At 50.6% G+C, this 21,557-nt stretch overlaps 1 protein-coding gene across 1 annotated transcript; it reads right to left on the bottom strand.

The window, feature by feature from the left end:
- Window positions 1-1,727: 1,727 nt before the first annotated feature.
- On the bottom strand, window positions 1,728-20,090 carry LOC111152047 (Rho guanine nucleotide exchange factor 5). The gene is made up of 14 exons (XM_022510332.1): window positions 16,943-20,090; window positions 16,315-16,372; window positions 15,596-15,660; window positions 15,139-15,392; window positions 11,965-12,125; window positions 11,291-11,443; window positions 10,912-11,041; window positions 10,569-10,643; window positions 10,012-10,101; window positions 8,697-8,854; window positions 7,937-8,098; window positions 6,412-6,482; window positions 4,717-4,821; window positions 1,728-4,023 (listed from the first exon to the last, which is right to left on the bottom strand). The coding sequence occupies exons 1-14, from the start codon at window positions 20,088-20,090 to the stop codon at window positions 3,866-3,868; spliced, it is 4,788 nt and encodes a 1,595-aa protein (XP_022366040.1). The 3' UTR covers window positions 1,728-3,865.
- Window positions 20,091-21,557: the final 1,467 nt, after the last annotated feature.

Here is a 21,557-nt window from a genome sequence, read left to right on the forward strand (position 1 = left end):
TAGTCACTCCCTTGGAGCTCCTTTACCAGCTTGGAAAAAGTTTACAGCACACACCGACCAGCCCAGCCCCTTTCCTCTGCACATTCCCTATTCACAGGCCACCCAGAAAGAATAAACACCCTCATCCACTCACCTGCATTCCCCAGTCTTCTCCGCGCCTGGAGCCTCGTTTCTGCAAAGCTCCCTGGGAATTCAGCAGAAGGAAGGGCTGCTTTGCTTCACCCTCTTCCGGGGAAGAGACTAGAGAAATGCCCAGTCCGTAAGTGCCAGGACGGCTGGAGGAAGTGGGTCAGAAACTTTCAAGTACAGAGAACGTTCTCAGTGCATTTGAATCATGACCGAGTTTGGCATCTGGTCCTCTGTAGCTCATTTGCCTGTAACCTTTGGCCTCTCTGCACACCTGATTTCAGAGCTAGAAGATTACGTTAAAACAACAGCCCTGGAGTTGCCGTAATCACGCAGCTCCTGAGTCATGTTACAGCAAATGCAGCTCTAGGGTCACTGAACCTGTTAGTGATAGAAACAAACCACCACCACCACGAGACATTAATACAGAGGTTTGGAAAACCATGTGCAAACACGAACAAGTCCTAACGGCGCGCCTTAGGGTGGGTGGGTGAGACACAGTGGTGTCTGGAAAGGGCGACTCCACCGAAATACCGGGTTCCTAATTTAACTTCATTAACCAGAAGAGGCTATGATAAGGGGAGTATCACTTAACACTTAAGCATACAGTCTGCTCTGGGTAGAGCAACACGGGAGACAAAAGGAAATCGGGCTCATTTCAAGGGGATAAATATATGTGTGAAAGAAGGGGAGCCAGTGAGTATAATTTTCTTTAGATTTTTCAAAGACTTTTAAACAACTTCTAGCCCAAAGACTAAAAAGAAAAAAAAAATTAAAATAAAAAAAAAATCAGCCATCACGGGACCAAAACCTATTTTGCTTTGACTCATGGATATAGAAATTATTTAAGAGACAGAAAGAAAATAAAATTAGGGGAAATAAATACATCTCAAACTGTGCGTCTTCCAAATATTAACATGTAGCCTGATGTTACTGTCACCATTATAAATGACCACGACAGAGCAAAGAGTACACAATAAAAACCTTCAGAACATAGTTAAGTGGAAGTCAAAAGTCGATGGTGAAAATAAACTTTAAAGAAGGGCTAAGGTGTGTAACTGGCAAAAGTGACAGATGGAAATTCAATGTGGTCAAGGGCACGAAGAAAATAGAAATCTGCATGATACTAAGCTCCAAGCATGTTCTAATCCAGAAAAGGGCCATAAAGAATTCCTGTTGATGTCTCCTGAAGACAGCACCCTCGTGCATGGTTTTGCTTAAAATAAACCAAACCAAACCAAAAAAACAAACAAATAAAAAAACCACCCTAGAGGCGCGTGGGTGGGTCAGTGGCTTGAGTATCTGCCTTCAGCTCAGGTCATGATCCCCGAGTCTCAGAATTGAGCCCCAAGTCCATAGGGCTCCCCGCTCAGCGGGGGGCCTGCTTCTCCCTCTCCCCTTGCTGCTCCTCCTGCTTGTGCTTCCTCTGTCAGATCCATAAACAAAACCTTAAAAGAAAAAAAAAAAAACCCAAAACCAAAACACTGTGTATTTATACATGCCTCAAATGGAATTCTGTCCAAAAAGTATTGGTAAACAGTTGTTTTCACAAACTCATTTAAGAAATTGTGGTTTCTAAGACAAGGATGCCAATCAGAATTAAAGAATAAGTTGAGTTAAATTCTGAAAATCCGAAGATATAAGAAAGAAGTAGACCCGTACCTAGTTCTCCAAAACCCAAAGTATAGGAACTTTAGTAATTCAACTGAGTAGAGATGACTCATGTCTAAGTTTTTGTTTGTTTCACTTTTGTTTTTAAAACCAAGGATCTAAAGACAGGGAGCAGCCAACTGACTTTTAATCTCCCAGATTAGGGTAACCCAATTAAATGAATACATATTAAATATCTAAAGACAGTTTCAGTGTTACAGATGTCAGCTTCAAAGACACACAGAAAGCCTTAGCGACTTCACACAAAGCAGCAGTCATTCAACAACAAAAAAATGATTTGCCTGTGTATCATTCAGAAGTTGACATTTTACCTCTTTGGGAAAATAAGGGAGAATTTGCCTATAAAATATAAGGTTGGATACAGCTCTGTTTGAGCCATATGGCCAGTATTCAAATACTGGTTTGAACAAATAATTTGGATTATATTAATTGTTATTGTTATTAATACAATATGTACATATTATTCTATCAATTATTAATAATAAAAAGCTGGCTTTATGAAAATAGTGAAAACTTCACCTGAACTTCTCTAAAACCAACCCTATTTTAGTTTTGGTAGGTCAACCTGTTTAGGATAAATGAATATTAGTCCCATCCCAGTTACATAGTGCTAACTTTCCTAAGAATTAAGCAAGCTAATTTACATTTTAGGATGGATAAAAAACAGAACGTGTTATCAAATCTGATACTATTGTGTGGTATCATCATTAATTGGGTAGAGGACAAAGTTTATCACATTACTTTACCTCTGCACAAAGCTGCAATGCAATTCTACTTCTGAGCTTCCTAAAAATGAGACAGAGCAGTAGAATGCCCAGGGAAGGACTACAATGATCCAGCTTAAAAGATGACCACACTATGGCTGTATGAGGTCTCTACATGAGAAATAACATAGAGTGACATTCTTCAACTGAGAAAGACAATCCAATAGGATATAATAAGATTCTGATCTTATTTGGCAAAGTTGGATAAGACTTTGTGGTTACTTGGTCCAACCCTGTCTTCTGCATTTAAGGAAACTGAGACATGGATGGACAGGCTGAGTCATGGCAGTGCAGTAACTGGAGGGGGCCTCCTGACTTGGGTTCTAGAACTCTTCCATTATACACGCTGCTTTTCACAAAGAGGATGAAACAGCTGGGAAGATACCTTCACCATAATTCAAGCCAAAATATAAAACCGTGAATGTCTGAGTAGGATTTCCAAATCCACTCCAACTAAGCTATGCCTTAACTTATGGGTTCAATAAAAAAGGAGGTTTGAATGGGATTTTCATCACTCATCAGTTCCTTCTAAGTCCTTATACAACATCTGAGGCCAAAACAAACAGAAAAGCCGCCCAAACTCTTGGAAGTCATAAAGCAAGAGTCGGCATCTGCTATGACCTAGGCCCCATCTTGGTCTTTCATGGCACCTAAATCAAGTGGCCTGGAATCCTCACGGGATGCCATGTTCTGTACCTTGTTCAGGGTTCAGGAGTCTGAGAAGAAAACACTCAGAGAAGTGCCAAGTTTATTAGAGTGAGAGAGTACTACCCTCACGTTGCCACCAACAGACACAGATCCCAGAGATGCATGCCCTGACCTCATACCGATAATTATAGAAAATCTCTTGAGTTGGAAGATACCTTAGAGGTGACAAGGATGACCCTCTCATCTGATGTGCGAATCCCTCTTAAACATCTCCGTCCAGTGGACTGAGGTCACATTCTGTTTAACTTGTAGCCGCGATGGAAACTTTCATCAGTCCTGAATCTGCACTCTGGAAACAGAGAATGTTTAAGTACTATATGGTAGAAGAGGTAAAGTTCCTTGGCTTAGGCCCCATTTGTCCCTTTTCTGATGAGAAAAGTTCTCAGAGTCCAGTGCAAAGTCTCTCAAAATCCCTCCACCAAGCACAAAGCACAGAAAGGAGGTTTGGGACTAGCGACTGGTAGCTGCATTTTGTCCTCGAGTTTTCAGAAGGTCTGCTTCTTGGTCCCCAGAAGGCCTCTGTTGCAGGGTTCTAGGGCCAGCCCCTTCCAGGGACATCTTGTCCTTACGTTCAGGGAATTCCTCCCAGAAAATAGCTAGGTCCGCTGTTCTACCAGCTGCAGTTTGGCAGTCTTGACCCGGTGGGCTTCCTTCAGGTTCCGTGCACGGACGTCTGGGTTGGAAATGAACTCCACTTGCTGCACAGGGAACCAGCCTCGCTCCCCATCTGAGAGTCGCATGCCCTCCAGCCAGCCTAGGGGCACAGGGTAGGTGGGAAGAAGAATTACCCAGGACATAATAACCATAATAACCTCCCCCTGATCTCCTTCCCTAAAGCTTTTCTGAATGGTAGAGCTGAAAGGACTGGAAAGCCCCGGGGCATGGGAAATCCAGCCTCCCTGTGTGTTAACATTGGCTGTTCTAGGTCTGACAAGGTCTACGGCTGCCTATTCATGGGCCTTCTCCGCTCTTGTGGGTTGAACTGTGTTCCCACAAAATATGTATTTATGTTTTCACCGCAAGTGCCTCAGAATGTGGCCTGATTTGGGAATAGGGTCGTTGCAGGTGTAATTAGTAAAGTTAAGGTGAAGTCACACTTGAGTAAAGTGGGCCTTAATCCCATATAACTGGCATCCTTATAAAAAGAGGGAAATTTGGGAAGAAAGGGAAGAAAGAGGTAGTGACTGGAGTTAGGCTACCACAAGCCAAGAATACCTGGGGCCACCAGAAGCTAGAAGAGACATCTCCTCTCCCGAAGGGATGTCAGACAGAGCATGGCCCTGGCAACAATCTGATTTCAGATTTCTGGCTTCTAGAACCATGAGAGAATATATTCTATTGTTTTAAGGCACCCCATTTGTGGTACTTTGTTATGTAGGAAACAAATACCTCCACCTAGAGTATCCTGCCTCCGACGCCCAGCTTACTCATGGATTCTCCCTCTTACCATCACTGCTCTGCTGAGTCACCATCACCACGTCTGCCTTCTCTAGCGCCAACTCGTCGTTCTCTCGGGGTTTGTAGGCTCGAAGGCACTGTACTTGGGGGGAGTCTTTGGAAGAGAAGAGTGTGAAGAGAAGTTAGGAAAGGCAAGTGACCGGAGCCCTGAGGGGGATTACAAGGGGTTGGGAGGACTAAGGAGACAGAGTGTTGAGGCTTTTAGAAAGTTACAGACAAATGAGGCAATTGCAAAAATCTTCATCCTCTACCAGGAAACAAAATAGTCAAAAAGGAAATGGAAACACCGAAACAGAAATGAATCCAAAATTCTATCTCTCCAAGGAAGATGAATTGAGAAATACGCTTGTGACCACCTTCAGTGACTCATTATTCACGCATACTCAAATTCTGCAAAGACCCATCTTCCTTCTGTAACTTTCCCTGACTCTAGTCCTCAATGGATTCTGAATTCCTGTAAAAGTAATTGTCCAGGCCAAACCCATTTACCACTTATCCAGCTGCTTTGTGTATGTGTTCCGTTTCCCCAAATAGATTGCAAAATCTGATTCTGTGACTCAGTCTTCATTTCCTTCCCAGTACCAGCTGAGGGACTGAAGAGAGGCAACCATGGGCTCCAGGTATGCCCTCCAGGTATGACCTTAATCCCCTCTAGCTTCTGTTTCCTCCCTTGTAAGTGATGGGGTTGACCAAGATGATTCCTCAGGAAATTCTGGATTTTCTCTTTCTCAATATTTTTGTGAACCAGAGGAAATTTCCACAGTTTTCAAGCTCAAGATAACAAGCCTGAGAGGACTCCTGACCCACAAGCATTCCAGCTTCCGTGGGTTTATCACTCTTTCTACATTAACACACTTCGCTGGTTCCCTCAGAAAACAAACAGAACGCTACATTATTATCTGTACTTCTTTTTCTAAAGCTTATCTCCTTCTGCCATTTACAAGACAACAGCGAAGGAGGAAGCATCATCTCGCCTTCCTTCCAACTGGGGGGCTGAAGGCCCGCAGACGGGTTGTGGAACGCACAAGTTAGTAAGACTCGCTTTACAGCCTGGTTCTCCTACTTCCTTTTCCGAGGTTCCTTGTATTAGCTGGTTCTTTTGAGTTACCCATGTTCCTTTGAGTTCAGTTCCTCTCTGGAGAGCAACTAGGGAATTCTTACTGGAGGACAACTGTGGGGCTTAGATGAGAGCCAGAAATCCAGGCTTCACATGAATGTAAGACACATTCATAATATGTGTGTGTGTGTGTATGGCTACCTGGGGCTACCTGGACGCCTGGGCTGCGGGCAGTGGTCTCAGGTTATTCTGTACAGGAGAGGGCGTGGTTAAGACAAACCTATGTTGCTATTCTCCCACAGCTCCCACTCCAGCCCTACTTTCCCCAAGACCTTCAAGCAGGTGAAATCTAGGTAGGATAGACGTAAGGGGACAAATGTTGAAAAAAGAGCAAATTATTGCCCAAGAGAGGAAGTATATTGAGGAGGAGGCAGTACCATTGTGGTGAGTAGTTTTAAGTGGATCATCTCAGGGGCTTAAGCTCCAGTGGCCAGACTTCCACTCTCAGCCTCTGGACAGAAGCAGTAAGTGGGAGTCTCAGAGTTAGCATCCCGCCTCCTGAACTCCTACATCCGAAGGTGACTTCCAGCCCTGCCTTTTTTCTCTCCCTTTTCTCCCTTCACTCACCATAACACTCCAGAAGGTCCAACTCCTCTCTGGGCATGGCCAAGGCTGAGATCCATCGAAGCTTTTCACTTCTGAGGAAACAAAGCGGGGTCAATGCCTCAACGGCAGCTCTGGGGTGTAGGGTGAGAGCCAGACAGGGAAGGGAAATGACTGTGGGAAAGAACTGTCTGGTTCAAAACGCCTAGTTCAATGACATCTAGGACAAAAGCCAATGGGACTTTGCTTGCTTGGGAACACGAGATCTTGAATTGTATGTTACTGTGTTTATCACCCTTTGCTTTTCTCCTTCTCTTTCTAAGCTTATCCTCTTAAAGGCGTATCTTTCAAGTGGCAGCATAATGTCAACTGTCAATTTTGCACATGAGCTTTCGCAAAATGCTCATCTCAGTTTAGAGTCCCTCTATCCCTTTGCCTAATTCTCGATACTCTATTGCCCACCTCCCTTCCATCAAACATCTCAGAGATAAAAATTATTTTGTAATCATAATTAGGTCAGAAAAATATATCTGCTATTTTTTTCATCACGCAATGTAACCCAAACTGATTTTGTAATTATCTGAAGGATTTTGTATTATGTGCTTCCAAAAACACTGGAGTAATTGAGTAATTGAGAACTGACATTATTTCTATTCCAGGAAGATGCTGCCCAAAACACTAAATAAAGAACACAAGTCTGTATCTGATTGCTTGATTTCGGTGACATTTTGTCAAACCCTTGATGTCCCCCTCTATGTTCCATAAGTGAAGACAGGTATGGTTGATCCTACCCTGAGGGGTCTTCCAAGAGACAAAACTGAAAAGTGTCCACAACACAATGATCCTTGGACCATTTGGTGTCATGTCAAACTTTTAAAGAAGAGGCTTCTTGTTTGTATCGCTTACAACAGCAATAGTAGTTATAGTGCTGTAGTTGTTCGTTATTTTAGGTACTGTGTACTAGGGTTTATAGGTATTATTCTTTAATACTCTCCAAAATGTATGTATCAGTGTGTGAATATATTTATTATTATTATTATTATTAAAAAGATGAGCATATCAAATTTCTCAACACTACAGATTTCCGCTCAACAGGACTGGGTTGGAAGGTGGGAGGAAAGCGAGCTAAAGACATCCCAGTGCTTGTCTTGTTCACATGTACGTCCACCAGCCTTTGGGACTGAAGAGTTTCTGGCTTATACACGTGGCCAATCACTCGGGGACATCAGTAATTCAGTCCTTTAGTCACTCCATACCAGCCCATCTCCTTTCTGTTGTCTTGCAGACTTTGTCTCTCTTGACTGAAGAGCATAAAACAGATATTAAACTTTGGTAGTAACTTTGCACCCTTTCCTACCCCATCTCTTGCAAGTTGTCTCTTAGTTCTAAGAGTTTGGATTTGGGGTGCCCTATGGATGCCCTCCAGTCCAGAATAGGATAAACAGTGCTGTGGCTGTTTTCTGGGCACATTTTCCGCCGCGGCCCCACTTCCTTCCCAGGATGTCCTCCCGCCCTCCCTCCCCAGACCCTCTGTCCAGCCCCATCTCACTGGGTCTCAGTGCTGAAGAGGAACTCGGCCTGGGTGCCCTGTGCGTTGTGCAGCAGGAAGAGTCGGAAGAGGTTTTTGTGAGGTCCGTGGAGCTTCATTTCACACTTTTCCCCTCGGATGGAGGAGAAGGGAGCGTGGTCGAACACCAGGAACCGGCCACCCCTGCAAAACACAAGGCTTGTCAACCCAGTTCTGTAACTGTTAAACTTCATCTACCCTCCCGTCTCTGGATTCAAAATCCCTATCCTTTGCAGCTTGCAAATTCTCCCAAACACCAGGAGATGGTGCTACCTCGCTCCCAAGATGGTAGCTCCAGGGTCCCCGGGGAATTGTCACCAATTTGGCAAACCACAGGTCTACTGCAACTGACTACTTCACCACTTTAAAGAGTTGGTGAGACAGAACCAACATACATTCTCCAAGGCCCTTAGAACCAAAGAGTTAGGATCTGGAACTGGCTAAGAACATCTACGCTAAGGCTGAGTCTAGCCCAAATAAACTGATTTGAGAATGTGGTAAGCTCATTCGCTACATTTTGCTGTGTCCATAACACAGTTCAAGCCCTGCCATGTGATCTCGGGACAGAATCTGGTGGGATCCCCTTTCTTCCTCTTCCCTAGGCCATGACCTGCACTCCACGGGCTGAGCCACTGAGAAGGGCTCCTCTAGGAACACGAGCCTTTTCTGTCCCTGTGAGTCCTGCCCTCCTGCTTCATCCCATTCCCCGCTTGTGCTCTGGCCTCCCGTTCCCGCCACTGACTCTCGGGGCCGAGACAGCAACAGACAGTCGTTGAAGAGATGCAGGTGGACCGGACGTGTGTTCAGCTTCCTTCGCAGCCCTGGGGAGAGGCTGAACTCCAGGGCGGCCAGCTCTCCACTCTTCACCAGCCAGCGTGACTGTGAAATGAGCGGGAATATCTGTAGCGTAGGGAAGACACAAAGGCAGTGTCACGGACAGGGCAAGCCTCAGTGAGCCTTCCTCAGTCCTGCCCTCCCCACCATGCCTCTTGCTCGTGAGTCCCACCACTGACACCTCTTCCGGGTCCTCCTTCCCGTTCATAACCCAACCGCTGTTGCTCTCAGAGCCCTCTGCCTACCACTGCCTACTGCTGTGCAGCTCCCGCATCCACAGCGCAGGCAAATGGCAGGTGCCTGTGGTTCAACCCGAGACAGTGACTTCATGAGAGAGTCAGCCCAGGAAGCCTGAACTGAAGGGGGGCTGGGAGTCCCCCCATCAGGGCATGTGAGGGTGTAAGGCAGGAAACAGGAGCTGAGTGTCTTAGAAGTTAAAAGACTTGGTCAGTTCTGACATCTGTTCTTTCTCTGATTATGACCGGACACTGGAGGGGAGCAGGTGGAGTCATGTGTGGGATTGAGACTAAGGAGAACTAGGTGGGGTCTGCTGGGCACCGGAAGCTGGTGAAGACAAGGGTCCTGGACGACAAGAACACGCGCATCAGGCATCTTCCCTGCTCTTCAAGCGAAGCAAGGACAGTTCTCTGCTCTGAGGAGGAACCTGAGTGTGGAATGTTTATTTACATTTGTATTTTGATGGGAGCTTTTGGCCCTGTATTTGGAATTAATTTCGTATTGCTTTGGTTAGACTAGGAGAAGACTTGGTAAAATACTCATTGGTTTAAGCACTAAATGTATCCTCACAAAGGTTTACACTAGTCAGTTCTCCCTCACCTGCCCACTTCCCAAACGCACTTTCTTCCCCTCAGGTAACCCCCCCTCAGGTGACCACTGTCCTTTATTTCCATGTATCCTTCCAGAGTTTCTCTATTAGACACAAGCAAACACAAACACAGATCTGTACCCTCCTACTCTGTCACCAAAGATAATATGCCATAATACACGCAGTTCCGTGTTTATCCTTTTTCACTTAATACTGTACTCTGGAGACTGAAGCAGACACTTGGGTGTCCCAGAGCCAGGATAGAAGAGGAGGGATGCAGGAGTGAGGGCAGACACCGGTCACTGTGAGAACGACGGTTCGGCATTAGAGGGTGCCCTGTAGGGGATGCTGAAGTGAACCTTTGCAGGAGAGGTTGGGGTGCAAGGGACCCACTCACTTTGCACTCGAACTCAATCTTCTGGCTCAGGTAGATGAGCTCCTCTGTCCGTCGCATCCTCTGAACGTTGTTATTGCAGTCCCGGATCAGCTGAGGGTCAAGCAGGGTGAGGAGAGAGAGAAGAGCACTGTGTTAGAGGCTGTGACCTTGGAGTCCCCTCCAAGAAATCTGGAGGTTGGTTGTGACTGCCTCCGTTTTTTTTCCAGCAGGCTGGGACAGCATGAAGGCAGCATCAGACTGAAGTTCTAGGCCTCTGGTCTACCTTGTATGACCTGAGGGGACATTCCTGGGTGGAGTAAATGTCAGATTTAATCTGGGGATGGTGGTGGTGAGAGCACAGTCCCTTGGTGTGGAGTGTCCTTAGCGTGGGAAGGAGAGGGGGAGGGGGACGGGGGAGAGGGTGTTTGGAGGTTCCTGAGGGAACTTCCAGAGGGTTCCTGAGGTGGCTGAGCAATCCCACTGGCATGGTCCTGTGCTCTCTGGAGTAATGGGACTGCGTAGAAGAAGAAATCTCTGAGAAGGCCAGTCAAGGGGTCTGAGTGGGGGTGGCTGCTTACCTCCTCCAGGACATGATGTGCCTTGGTGGCCTCTGCTTCCTCGGAAGAGCCCGGCTGTGTTCTCTTCAGAATGTTCTATAGAACAAACAGTAGGCAGGAGCCAGAGGGAAAGAAGAGAGGGGAGAACAGGAAGAGAAAATTGAGGGTTGGCTAACGAAGTCTGGGAACAAATTCTGCAGCAAATTCACCCCGAGGAAGAAGGGTGTGGGCCGTGGGGAGAGGGCACACATTGTCCACAGGGTGTGGGAGAGGGGCAGAAGAATGGCCAGGGCCGTGCCTTGGGGCTCCCTGAGGTTATCCCTTTCGGGTGGAGGGGAGAGGCCCAGAGGGGGACCCATTGTACCTGGAGCAGCAGTTTGAGACGCGTGATCCGCTGGAAGGGCAGGATCAGGAAGGACTTGAGGGAAAGGCGTTGGCAGACGGGGTCGCTCTCCAGCTTCTCCAGGACCTCTCGGAAACTGCTGTTGCTGGTCCTGTGTGGGCAGCGAGCCTCGAGTGAGAAGGGACATGGAGAGGACTGGAGGCACAGCGGAGGCACAGGGAGCGGACACGCAGGGTTATGTCTGTGGCGGGGGCGTCTAAAAGGTGGGTCGGGGCTGGGATCCCGGAGCAGGCACAAGAACACGTGCTTTGGGGACACGACTCAGGGTTGGGGCTGGGGGGTTTTGCGGCAAGGTCACCGCAGAGCCCACAGGGGGGACCGGACGGGGATGAGGTCTTACAGCAGGCCTTGGAAGGTACGTTCCTGGTAGGTCTGGTTAGTGACGTAAGGCAGGTAGACCCGACGGAAACTGGGAGCGTGGCTCAGGACGACATCACACACTTGGAAGGTGAAGATGTTGTTCTCGAAGTTCTCCTCCAGGTCTGAAAGGAACCTGCGCCGCATTGACACAAGTTGCCTGAGGCTCGTGGGCCTCACGTGAGCAGTCGGCTGAGCCCTGCTACTCCTTGAGTGGGTGACTCCTTCCTTCTACTTGTCCGTAACTTCTACTGAGTGTTCTTAGCTCTGTGCCCCTGCTGTCCGGGGCAATCCCTAGTTTGCCCCGATATAACCCTCTGATTCTTACAGTCCATTTCCTATTATTTTTTTGATTTTTCTGGCTTTCTGATCTTTACCTGTTTCCCACAACCCATCTCCGTGCAGTGCCTGCCCACAGGACACCCCGTCCGCAACCTCAGAAGCACTTCCCGTGTGTCTGCTCATCCATGAATGGATCTGTCCGCCCCCACCCCCTCTCCTCGTCCTTGCTCTCCCCACCCCCACAGCACTGGCAGTCATGAAGGGAGCCGTGAGAGGGCAGCCGAGAGAGGAGAACCACCACCACCAGCAGAGATGGTTTACAGGCTAAAGATTCGGAGGCCGAGGGAGCAGCGTCTGGGAGAAGAGGACTCTCACGTGGTGCTGACGTCACGCACGTCCTGTAGCCGAGAGAAGAGCCACTGGTATTCCTGGTTGGAAAGGGTGGCCCGCAGCGGGGCGGACAGCTGGAAATGATCCACGGCCACGTGCAGGCTGCGTAGGTACGAGGCTTCTGACACAATCAGCTCAAATTTGGCCTGGGAAGTTGTAGAGGAGATTAATTTAAAATAAGTATCAAGGGGCACCTGGGTGGATCAATGGACTAAAGCCTCTGCCTTCGGCTTGGGTCATGATCCCAGGGTCCTGGGATCGAGCCCCACATCGGGCTCTCTGCTCAGCGGGAGCCTGCTTCCTCCCCTCTGTCTGCCTACTTGTGATCTCTGTCTGTCAAATAAATAAATAAAATCTTGTAATAAATAAATAAATAAAATAAAATAGGTATCGAGTCCCCGGTGTACATAAGGCACTGCATAACGTTCTGGGGTTAGAGGAGGGAACACGGCTCCTCCTCCCACAGCTCACGGCCACATCAGAGCCCAACGTGGTATCGGAAGGATAAGGAAAGAGCACTGGAGCCTGAGGGAAGAATGAGTACGAGCCCCTACAGGTGTAAGAGAAAAGGATACTTTCCAGAAGCTCAAATAAATGGAGTGTTTTTGGAACCAAGTATTTATGCTGCAGTAGTGGCAGGAGACGGAGCTGGGGAGGCGAACAGAGGTCTGGAGGACTGTGTAAACAAAGCAAATGGCTTGGACTTGAGGCAGTGAGAAGATTAAAAGAAGCTTCGTGTAGGGAAATAACTCGATCAGATCTGGTTTTTATAAAGGTTATTTCTGAGCACTTTGTGGAGAGGAGTAGAGGGGGGCCAGGGAGACACGTTAGGAAACTGCCACAATCATTCCAGGTGACGGACGGGGGTCTGAATGGCTATGGGGGTGGGGAGAGGCAGGCCAGCTTCCTAATTACTTAGGAGGCAGATCTGGAAGAACTTGGTTCTTTGCTGGAAATGGGGCCTGAACGAGCCGCCAGAGTCACAATTTAATGTCTTGGTTTTGGAGTGGTTTTGGAGTTTGGTAACTGAGTGAGTTTGTTAACTCACTGAGCCAAGGAACTTTGAAAGAGAAAGAGAGACAGATTTAGGGGGTGAAGGTCATTTGGGGTGTGAGGAGAAACGGGAGGAAGCAGGAGATTTGAGAACGGGATGTGCTGTTGTGGCTTCATGGAGATGGTCCAGCACTTGTGAACTTAGGTGGAGGTTCCAGCAGGCGGCGCCACGGCTCCCGGGCCCGCCCTCCTCCACAGGGCTGCTCAGGCTCTCTCTCCACCCAAGCACACGGCTTCAAGGTAGATGCAGCGACAGAAAAGACAGAGATGACACACACACACCTGGCTGATGACCGTCATATACAACACTGAACGGGGACACAAGCTACGTTTGAATACTGGTTCCAACATTCACTGACTGTGGCTCAGCTAACCTCACTGAACCTCAGGTTTTTTGTCTTTTTGTGTAGGTACAGTGACCCCCCCCATGTCACAAAGATGTGGTGACAGTCAAAAGAAATGGAGCTGGTGCAAGCACCTTGTGCTTGTGCACCCACGATGCTGTTTTATGGAAGGACTCTGTGCACACTAGAGGCCTCTCTTCTCAGAACAGCGGACCAGGGCTGGCCCGGGAGGCCTGGGGGACTTCCAGGTGTGCTGGAGCTGCGGACAGAGAGCGAGGGTTCATATTGTGTCCTGCCATTTGGTCCGTAAGTACTGGGCAGGTCACTGATTTTCTACGTAACCCTCATGTACTTGAAAGCTGAGGTCATTAAAAGGCTCCCAAGTCTGAGCTTCCAAAAAACCTAAACATTTATAGTGGCCTCTGTTTGCTTTGTTCATCCTTAAGTCCTTCTGGCCAACATCTGACTCCTTCCCACCTCTGAAAGGGGGAGAACACGGCATTAAGACGCACCAAACAAGCACAGCACGCTAAGAGCTAGGGGCGGGTACTTCACCCAAACCACACAGCAATCCTGAAAGACAGACATTATCTTCGAGCTTTAGACCAGGAAACTGAGGTTTGGTGGTTCTATAACTTGCCTGAAGGTACACGGCCTGCAAATGCTAAGCCAGGATTCAAACCCAGGGGGGCCTGACTTGAAATTACAGTACAGCAGAGAACATTCTCGGAGTGACTGCTACGCACGACGCACTCACCCTTTTTGGTGACCCAGTTTTACAGATGAGAAAGCAGAAGGTTAGAAAGATCAAGTGATGTGGCCAAAGTTAAACAGCCAGCAAACAGCAAAGTGGGCCTCACGACCGGGTCATTTATTCCAGAGCCCAGTATGTACGCATGATTCCATGATGCCTGTCCGTGGTGCCTTGTCTTCCTGGGAAGAGGGTTCTGACCCACGTCAGGTGGATTATTAAGAGAAGCCCTCCAGGGGCACCTGGGTGGCTCAGTGGGTTAAAGCCTCTGCCTTCGGCTCAGGTCATGATCCCAGGGTCCTGGGATCGAGCCCCGCATCGGGCTCTCTGCTCAGCGGGGAGCCTGCTTCCCTTCCTCTCTCTCTGCCTGCCTCCCTGCCTACTTGTGACCTCTGTCTGTCAAATAAATAAAAAAATAAAATCTTAAAAAAAAAAAAAAGAGAAGCCCTCCAGGAGAAACCTAGTAATGGTACCCACATAACATCCTGTAACATCCGACAAGCAGCCTCTACTACAGTCTTGCCACTGGGTGTACAGACTGAGCCGAGGCTGACGGTCATCCCAAAGCCTGTATGAGACCAGTGGGCCACAGGACAGCTGCAAGGGATGCAGCGAAAAGCCACTCACATACACGCCTTGGTGGAAGAGAAAAGCTCCAGTGCAGTGTGGAACCCCGGCTGAAGAGGGAAATTTGAGTCCAGCCTGAAGCGGCCGTGAAGGGATCATTTCCACATTCCTCCCAACAGACTCAAGGCCATGGTCACTTTGTGTGAGCCCCAGTCAGCAACAGTAGGAGGAAGCCCCTGTGGACGTGGGGAGGAGGGCCAGTGCTGACACCCCCGAAAGCAGTCCAGATGCCCCCCAGTGGAGATGAGCGACAGCCGTGGCGGGCACAGAGCGTGTGATGGGGACAACCTGCTCCTGCTGGCGGCGGCGGCAGCGAGGAGGAGGGAATCAGGAGGAGACTCTGCTCTCCCTGGATAGCACGCCCCGCCCCTGCCCACCGGGTACCTCCTGTAGTTTTTGGTCTTCGTGGGTCATGGAGAGCAGCACGGTGCTGTTGCGCACCACGGGGATTTCCTGCCAGAGGGAGCCGCTGGAGGCCATGGACAGGCGCTGCAGGTAAGACTCTGAGGAGACCAGGGTCCTCCGGGGCTGCCGGGGGGAGGCCGGCCCGGTCGCCTCTCCCAGGCTGTCCAACCGCTGCTGGCTTTGAATCTCCTTGTTCAGAACCACATCGCTGTACTCCTGGTACAGCAGCTGGGCTACAGGGGCACAGAAGTACGGCAGAGGGAGAGAATCAGGGAGGCAGGGAGGTTGAGGCATGAAGACAGAAGCCACCGAGCTGCTTCTGACTGTCCTAGAGATCCTCTCCCCCTGTAGAGATCACAGCCCTGCTGAGGACAGCCAGGAGCTCCAGTCTGGGGCAAAACGCCATATGGGTCTACTTCTGTTTCAAGGTACTCACAGGAGTTGATGAGCTTCGAGCGGCGTCTCGAAAAGCCTCCCATGACCTCCTTTGGTTTCTTCTCCCTGTGGAGGCAAGGAGGGCTCTGGGTGCTTGCTGGACACTGAGGCAGAGAAGCCCCAGGTGACCGGAGATGAGACAGTCTCCCGACCCCTGGGACATGTGCTGGGATATGAGGACCAAATCCCCTCGGGAGGCAAGCTGTGGCCTGACCCACTCTGAGGTAGTTCAGAGCTGTTTTGGACGTCATGTTGCATTTTTACCGGGGGTTTAGTTCATGGGCAAAGAACCTAGGAGGGGGACGCCTGGGTGGCTCAGTTGGTTAAGCACCTGCCTTTGGCTCAGGTCATGATCCCAGCGTCCTGGGATCGAGTCCCACATTGGGCTCCTTGCTCGGCAGGGAGCCTGCTTCTCCCTCTGCCTCTGCCTGCCTCTGTCTGCCTGTGCTCGCTCGCTCTCTCTCCCTCTGTCCCTGACAAATAAATAAATTTAAAAAAATATTAAAAAAAAAAAAAAGAACCTAGGAGGATGGGAGGGTCAGAGCCCGCTGACAGCCAGGCAGAGAAAGGATGCCCTTACCCTGGAGTCCTGGTGTACGTCTCTTACCCTCCCCACCCCTGGAAGACACAGTGTCCCAAAATGCTTGTCAGCTAATGGAAATCTCAGGATCCTAAGAAAAGACAGTCCAGACATGTCTGTCAGGAGAGAAGGTGACTCACCGAAAAACGATGGTGTCTGAAGGGCCAAGCGCTTTTTCTACGGCTGGACCTCTTGTATCTGGAAATGGAGATGGGGAAGTCACTGAGATTTTAGAGGGACATTCAGAGAGCCCAAGAAGGTAAGACCTAGAGCAGGAGATGCAGGCATGTGAGGGAACAGAAGGGCTAACTGGGAGTCTGTGACGGGGAGCAGTGCCGAAGTAGAACGCACTCGAGGACGCTATTTTACCAGGGGCGTCCCCATCCCTGGTATCAGATGTGAACTGGACAAGAAGAGGATGTCCTCTCTATGACAAGGAGGACATTAAGCAGGTGTTGGTAGCTGGAGAGTGTGTGCGTCATGGAGGGGAGAGGGGGGACATCCACAACCACCTTGGGAAAAACAGGTACACAGTAAAAGGACACTGCGGCTGGGTGAGAGGACAGAGGGAAAGGAGAAGAAGAGCATTATAGTGAGCTCAGAGGGGTTTTCAAGGGCTTCCCTCTGTGTTGACATTGGGTATGTGCATGAGTGAAGTCACCAGAGGGAACAGTAGAGGCCCTGGGGACAGAAGATGGGTGCGGTGCTGAGAGCTGGAGAAAGCTTGGTCCGACAGGAGTGTCACCATGCTCCGTGCCTGTCGCTTACCTGAACAGCCCTCAGGCAAGATGGAAGGTCGGCGCAGGCCTTGGCGGTTCCAGCCCTTGTGCCTACTGGATCCCTCACCAGGGTCTACAACCTGCCCGCTGCTGCTCTCCGGTGGTCTCCCTGGGTCCCGCCTGTGGGGCCAGCTGGACGCCTTCTCCAGATGGGGATGGCTGAGTTTTGTCGACTGCCTTGCCTGGCCTACATCCAACCTCCTCAGGCCATTGGCTCCTTCCTGAGGGGCTGTTCTTCTCAAAGATCCTCTGGCAGGCGCCCCAGACTCTTCTGAGGGTCCTGGTTCAGAAGTGGGTCCCGGGAGCTCCAGACTCCAGGGTGTGGTTGGGGAAGAGGGACTTAGAAGGGTTGCCACGTTGCTGAAAGCCATGCCAGGGGACCCTTCACTTTTGCTCCTGCTGGTGGGGGCCAAAGAGTCTGTTGATCGGCCCATGGCTGGGGGCCAGGAGGTACGTCCAACAGAATGGGGAGTGGAGACTGTCCGCTCTGGACAAATGGGCCTTGGCTTGCCCTGACCCCCTGCATTCATGAGTTCTCCCTGAGTGCTCCTACTCCTCCCCCTGGACTTCGGGGGTAATGGGGGTGGTTCAGTGGGAGGATCCATAATAGGGACAGGGGGTAGAGGCCTGTAGGTCCTTGGACTACTAGAAGAAGAAACAGAATGGTGGGTCTGCGACAAATCAGGGGTTGGGGGTAATGGCTTGTTGTATCTCAGCCTGTGGGAGGAGGAGGTCTGAGCAGGGTGGGGAGTGTCGGGGGTAGAGGGCAGAGGTCGGTGCTGCCTTGCCACAAGGGAGTCAGGAACAGGCGGAAGTGGGCCTTTAGGGGGACCATGTAGCCCCGAACCTGGGGCCAAAGGAAGAGGATGGCCACACCGCTTTAGCATGGGAACTCCTGCGTGGAGATGGCTGTCTCTCTCTACCATGGAGGGGTGGACACGCCTCTTCTCTGGGGGAGGAGGGGGCAGAGGTTCGTGGATCCTTGCATCTACATAGACAAGGGGTGGGGAAGAGCCATAGGCAATAGACTCTGGGGCAGAGGCTGAAGTGTGTCGGTAGCCACATGGCTGGGTGCGGCAGGGACTACTGGATCTTTCTGGATTTGAGGTGAATTCTTGAGAGTCCTGCCCCAGAGCAGATAATGAACTAGGGGATTCTGGAATGATCCTGCAGTCCCTGCCACTTTTCCTGTCCCTTCTTGGGATCACAGAGCCATAGATGGCAGGTTTGGGGGCCCTCTGGGGCAACTCTAAATGGGAGAAGGAAAGTGATAGTCCCAGCAAGTCCGGAGTTGGCTCTGTCCTATGAGAGCCTGGGAAGGAGTTGCTCCTTAGGTGCTGGAAAGCCCCTGTGGAGTGGCCTAGGGGGCTCGGAGGGTTGGCCCGGCTGGAGCTGGTGGATATTTCCATGGTGGCCTCTGCAGTCAGGAAGCCACGGAGGGGAGCTGGGGGAGTCTCCGAAGCCCCACAGTGAGATGTGTTGTTGGTCCAAAGAGATGCTCTGGAGGTTTCTGAAGAATGTACAGCAAGAGAGGACTCCCTCCTGGAAGAGGCGACTGGGGGGCTGGCAGATGATGATGTGGCTGTGCTCGGGGAGACGTCGGCAGGACTGAAAGGAGCTGAACCAGGTGTCCTCGGAGAAGGTGCCAATGTACTGGCAGAGACCCGCTCAGTGCCCTGGCTGAACACTGCCCCCTTCCCCAGCTCAGATCCCTCCTGCTGGCCATCCTGAGCTATTTCTTGATCAGGTGACTCCCCCGCAGGGAAAGAGCCTGGTAAAGAAACGGGCTGGGAGGACCATCCTCCTGACTCCAGTGTAGGCGCTGGAGCTACAGGCAGTGGTTCCTCAGCCCGAGGCTCCCTCTGAGTCCCAGGAACACTGGTCATGGGATGACAGGTGTCTAGAAACAAGTCACAGGGAGAAGAGACCTCAGAGGCTACCAGAGCCTGTGTGGAAAGGCCATCAAGTGCTTCCCCATCTTCTGTACTCCCCTCTCCGGACTCTCCCCGCAGCGGGTCCCCATCCCGGTTCCCCAGCTCCTCCTCCTGCCGCTGCACGAACATCACTTTCCGCTGGAGACCTTGACCATCTTGCCTTCCACTTACTTTCCCTGATCTCCCCACCAAACTTTTCCTCTCCTCATTCTGAGCATCCATGCTGCTCTCCTTTGGCCCCCCGAACTCCCTCTTCCCCTCCTCCCCCTGAGGCAGATCTCTCCGGCCCTGAGTCTTCATCTCCTGCTCACGACAGTGTAGACCTTCCAAGTCCCCACAAAGCCCCGTTCTTTCTCCTTGTTTTGCAGGCATCGTATCACCTTGTATCTGCTCCTGTTTTTGCCTTTGTTCTCCCTCTGTACCATCAACCTGATCCCCCTTCTGTTCCTGCTCCCCTGAACGCCCACCCTCCGCGACAGCTGCTTCCTCCTGGAACCCCGTGTCTGCTAGTCCCTGCTCCCCCAGCCCCTCGGCCCCCAGAAGGCACACGGGTTCCCCGCTCCCTGGACCTTCTCGTGCCGCTGTGGACTGAGGCTCTTCCCCCTGCCTGACAGAGTCCCCTGGCTGGTGGGTCTCTTCAGGGCGCCGTTCATAGGAAGGACCAAATCTGGGCTGAGCAGAGGCATCTGGAAAAGCTTCCTCCTCTTCTGCATGTCCAGTTTCCCCAGTCGAGGACGTGAGTTCCTGTCGAAATTCCATCTCCACGCCACCACCCAGCTCACCGGATCCTGGGACCATGTCTAGATGTTCACCTTGAACAACGCAGGCCCCGAGCTCTGAGGGAGCCGGCGTCCTCACCTCCCCATCGGTCGGGCTCTGAGGCACCAGCTCCTGGCGCTCTGGGGTATCCCCCATCTCGCCCACAGAATCTTCTTGGTTGGTCTCTGCACCTGCAGGCACTTCCTTGGGGAAAGATGTCACACTCTTGGTTGCACAGCTCTTCACATCCCTTAAGTCTCCCCGCTGGGTCTCTGAGAGCCCTCGTCCCTCTGCCCACGCAGAGGATGGCTCCCAGCCTTCCTGAGCTTCGGGCCCCAAGGCAGCGGTCTGACAGCTTCTCCTGAGAGCTTCCGGGATAACAGTGAGCTCCGCTAAGGCAGGGATGGGGGTCGAGACCCCATGTTGGGGCTCCTCAGCCTCCATCAGGGCTGAGCCCTAGAGGGGAACAGAACACAGTTTGTATCACCCTTTCCACTTGTACCTATCAAAGGGACACACCACAGAGAACAAGAGTGGCACATCCCCTTGCATCCATTTCCAGTCATTCTTTGTCAACAGAGTCAGCGATAGCCTCTATGAAATGTATCGCTGATTTATTCATCCAATAAATATTTACCAGGTGACCTCCTTAAGGGCAGGGCATTTGGTGGTAAATAAAAGACAGAAAGACTGTGTCCTCGTGGAGCCTGTCCTGTGGAGCCTGCTGTCTTGTGGAGGAGACAGATAATAAATGATTAAATGAGAGCATAAGACCGTTGTCAAAGAGCAGGGAGCACTCCCAGTGGTCATTACTCTCTAGATTGTATGATGTCATACTGTCTCTCCCTGTCTCCTCTTGGACACCAAGCGTGACTCAGTCCTGTATAACTTCCAGACACCATGAGTGACACACCTACACCCAACAGCCCAGAGAAGCAAGAAGGGGGGGTGGTCTTCCTCAGGCTGCCATGGGCATTAAAATGGGCCTGGCCCCTGTAGCCAGTGTCCGAGGCATGAAAGGGTAGTGTGATCTCCCTAGGCACAGTTTGGACTCGACTCATCTTATTTTCCACAGTATCCAGCAGCGCCTCGTAACTAAGGAGCAATTCTGTCTTCCATTACAGAAGCAGCTGTTGTAGGTGCGCCGGGGTGCCTCAGTCGGTAAGGGCACAGGTCATGATCCCAGGGTCCTCAGATGGACCCCCGATCCCTGTTGGGCTTCCTGCTCAGCAGGGAGTTTGCTTCTCCCTCTCACTCTGCCCCTCCCCTCCACAAACAAACAAAATTTTAAAAATAAAAAATAATGTTTACAGAAGCAGCTGTTGTAAAGTAGAACGATAACTAGACTAACCAGACTAGAACTGTAGTAGACACAGAAGTTACCCCCTCAGCCAGGTCCACGACACGGTGCTACCCTCACGGGCTTACTCCCCCGCTGCTTCCAACAACCTTGTGAACTCTTCCCATCACTTCTTAAAATTCTGACCTTCCCACCTGCCTTCTCACTTCCAGCAGAAAACATCATCTCCCACCTTGCAAAGAATTTAGAAACCCACGGAGAGGAACTACTTCAGTTCCTGGCAATTCAGAGCAGCCTGAGTTTCACTCTTTCTCTCTTCCTGCTTTGACGGCCCAAAAGGTGTCCCTCCCTCCCCTTACGTCCCCTGTTCTTTAGCTTGTCTTCTTGGTCGCCTCCTGTGATGGATTTTCTCTTCTTCTTGCACAATCCCCTCTCTGTCAGAACCATCCCACAACTGCAGCATAGCCATGGCTTTCTCACCTAAACTGTGGAAGGAACTGAGGTCCTCACCTCTGTCCATCTCACCTGCCTCCACTCCTGCTTCAGCAGGCATCACGCTGCCCACCTCCCCCACCATCACCCATGCTGACACCAGAGGACACTTAGTGTGG

This window comes from Enhydra lutris, unplaced genomic scaffold (assembly GCF_002288905.1).
Source record: "Enhydra lutris kenyoni isolate GAN:26980312 unplaced genomic scaffold, ASM228890v2 scaffoldscaffold27, whole genome shotgun sequence".
Classification (NCBI taxonomy): Eukaryota; Metazoa; Chordata; class Mammalia; order Carnivora; family Mustelidae; genus Enhydra; species Enhydra lutris.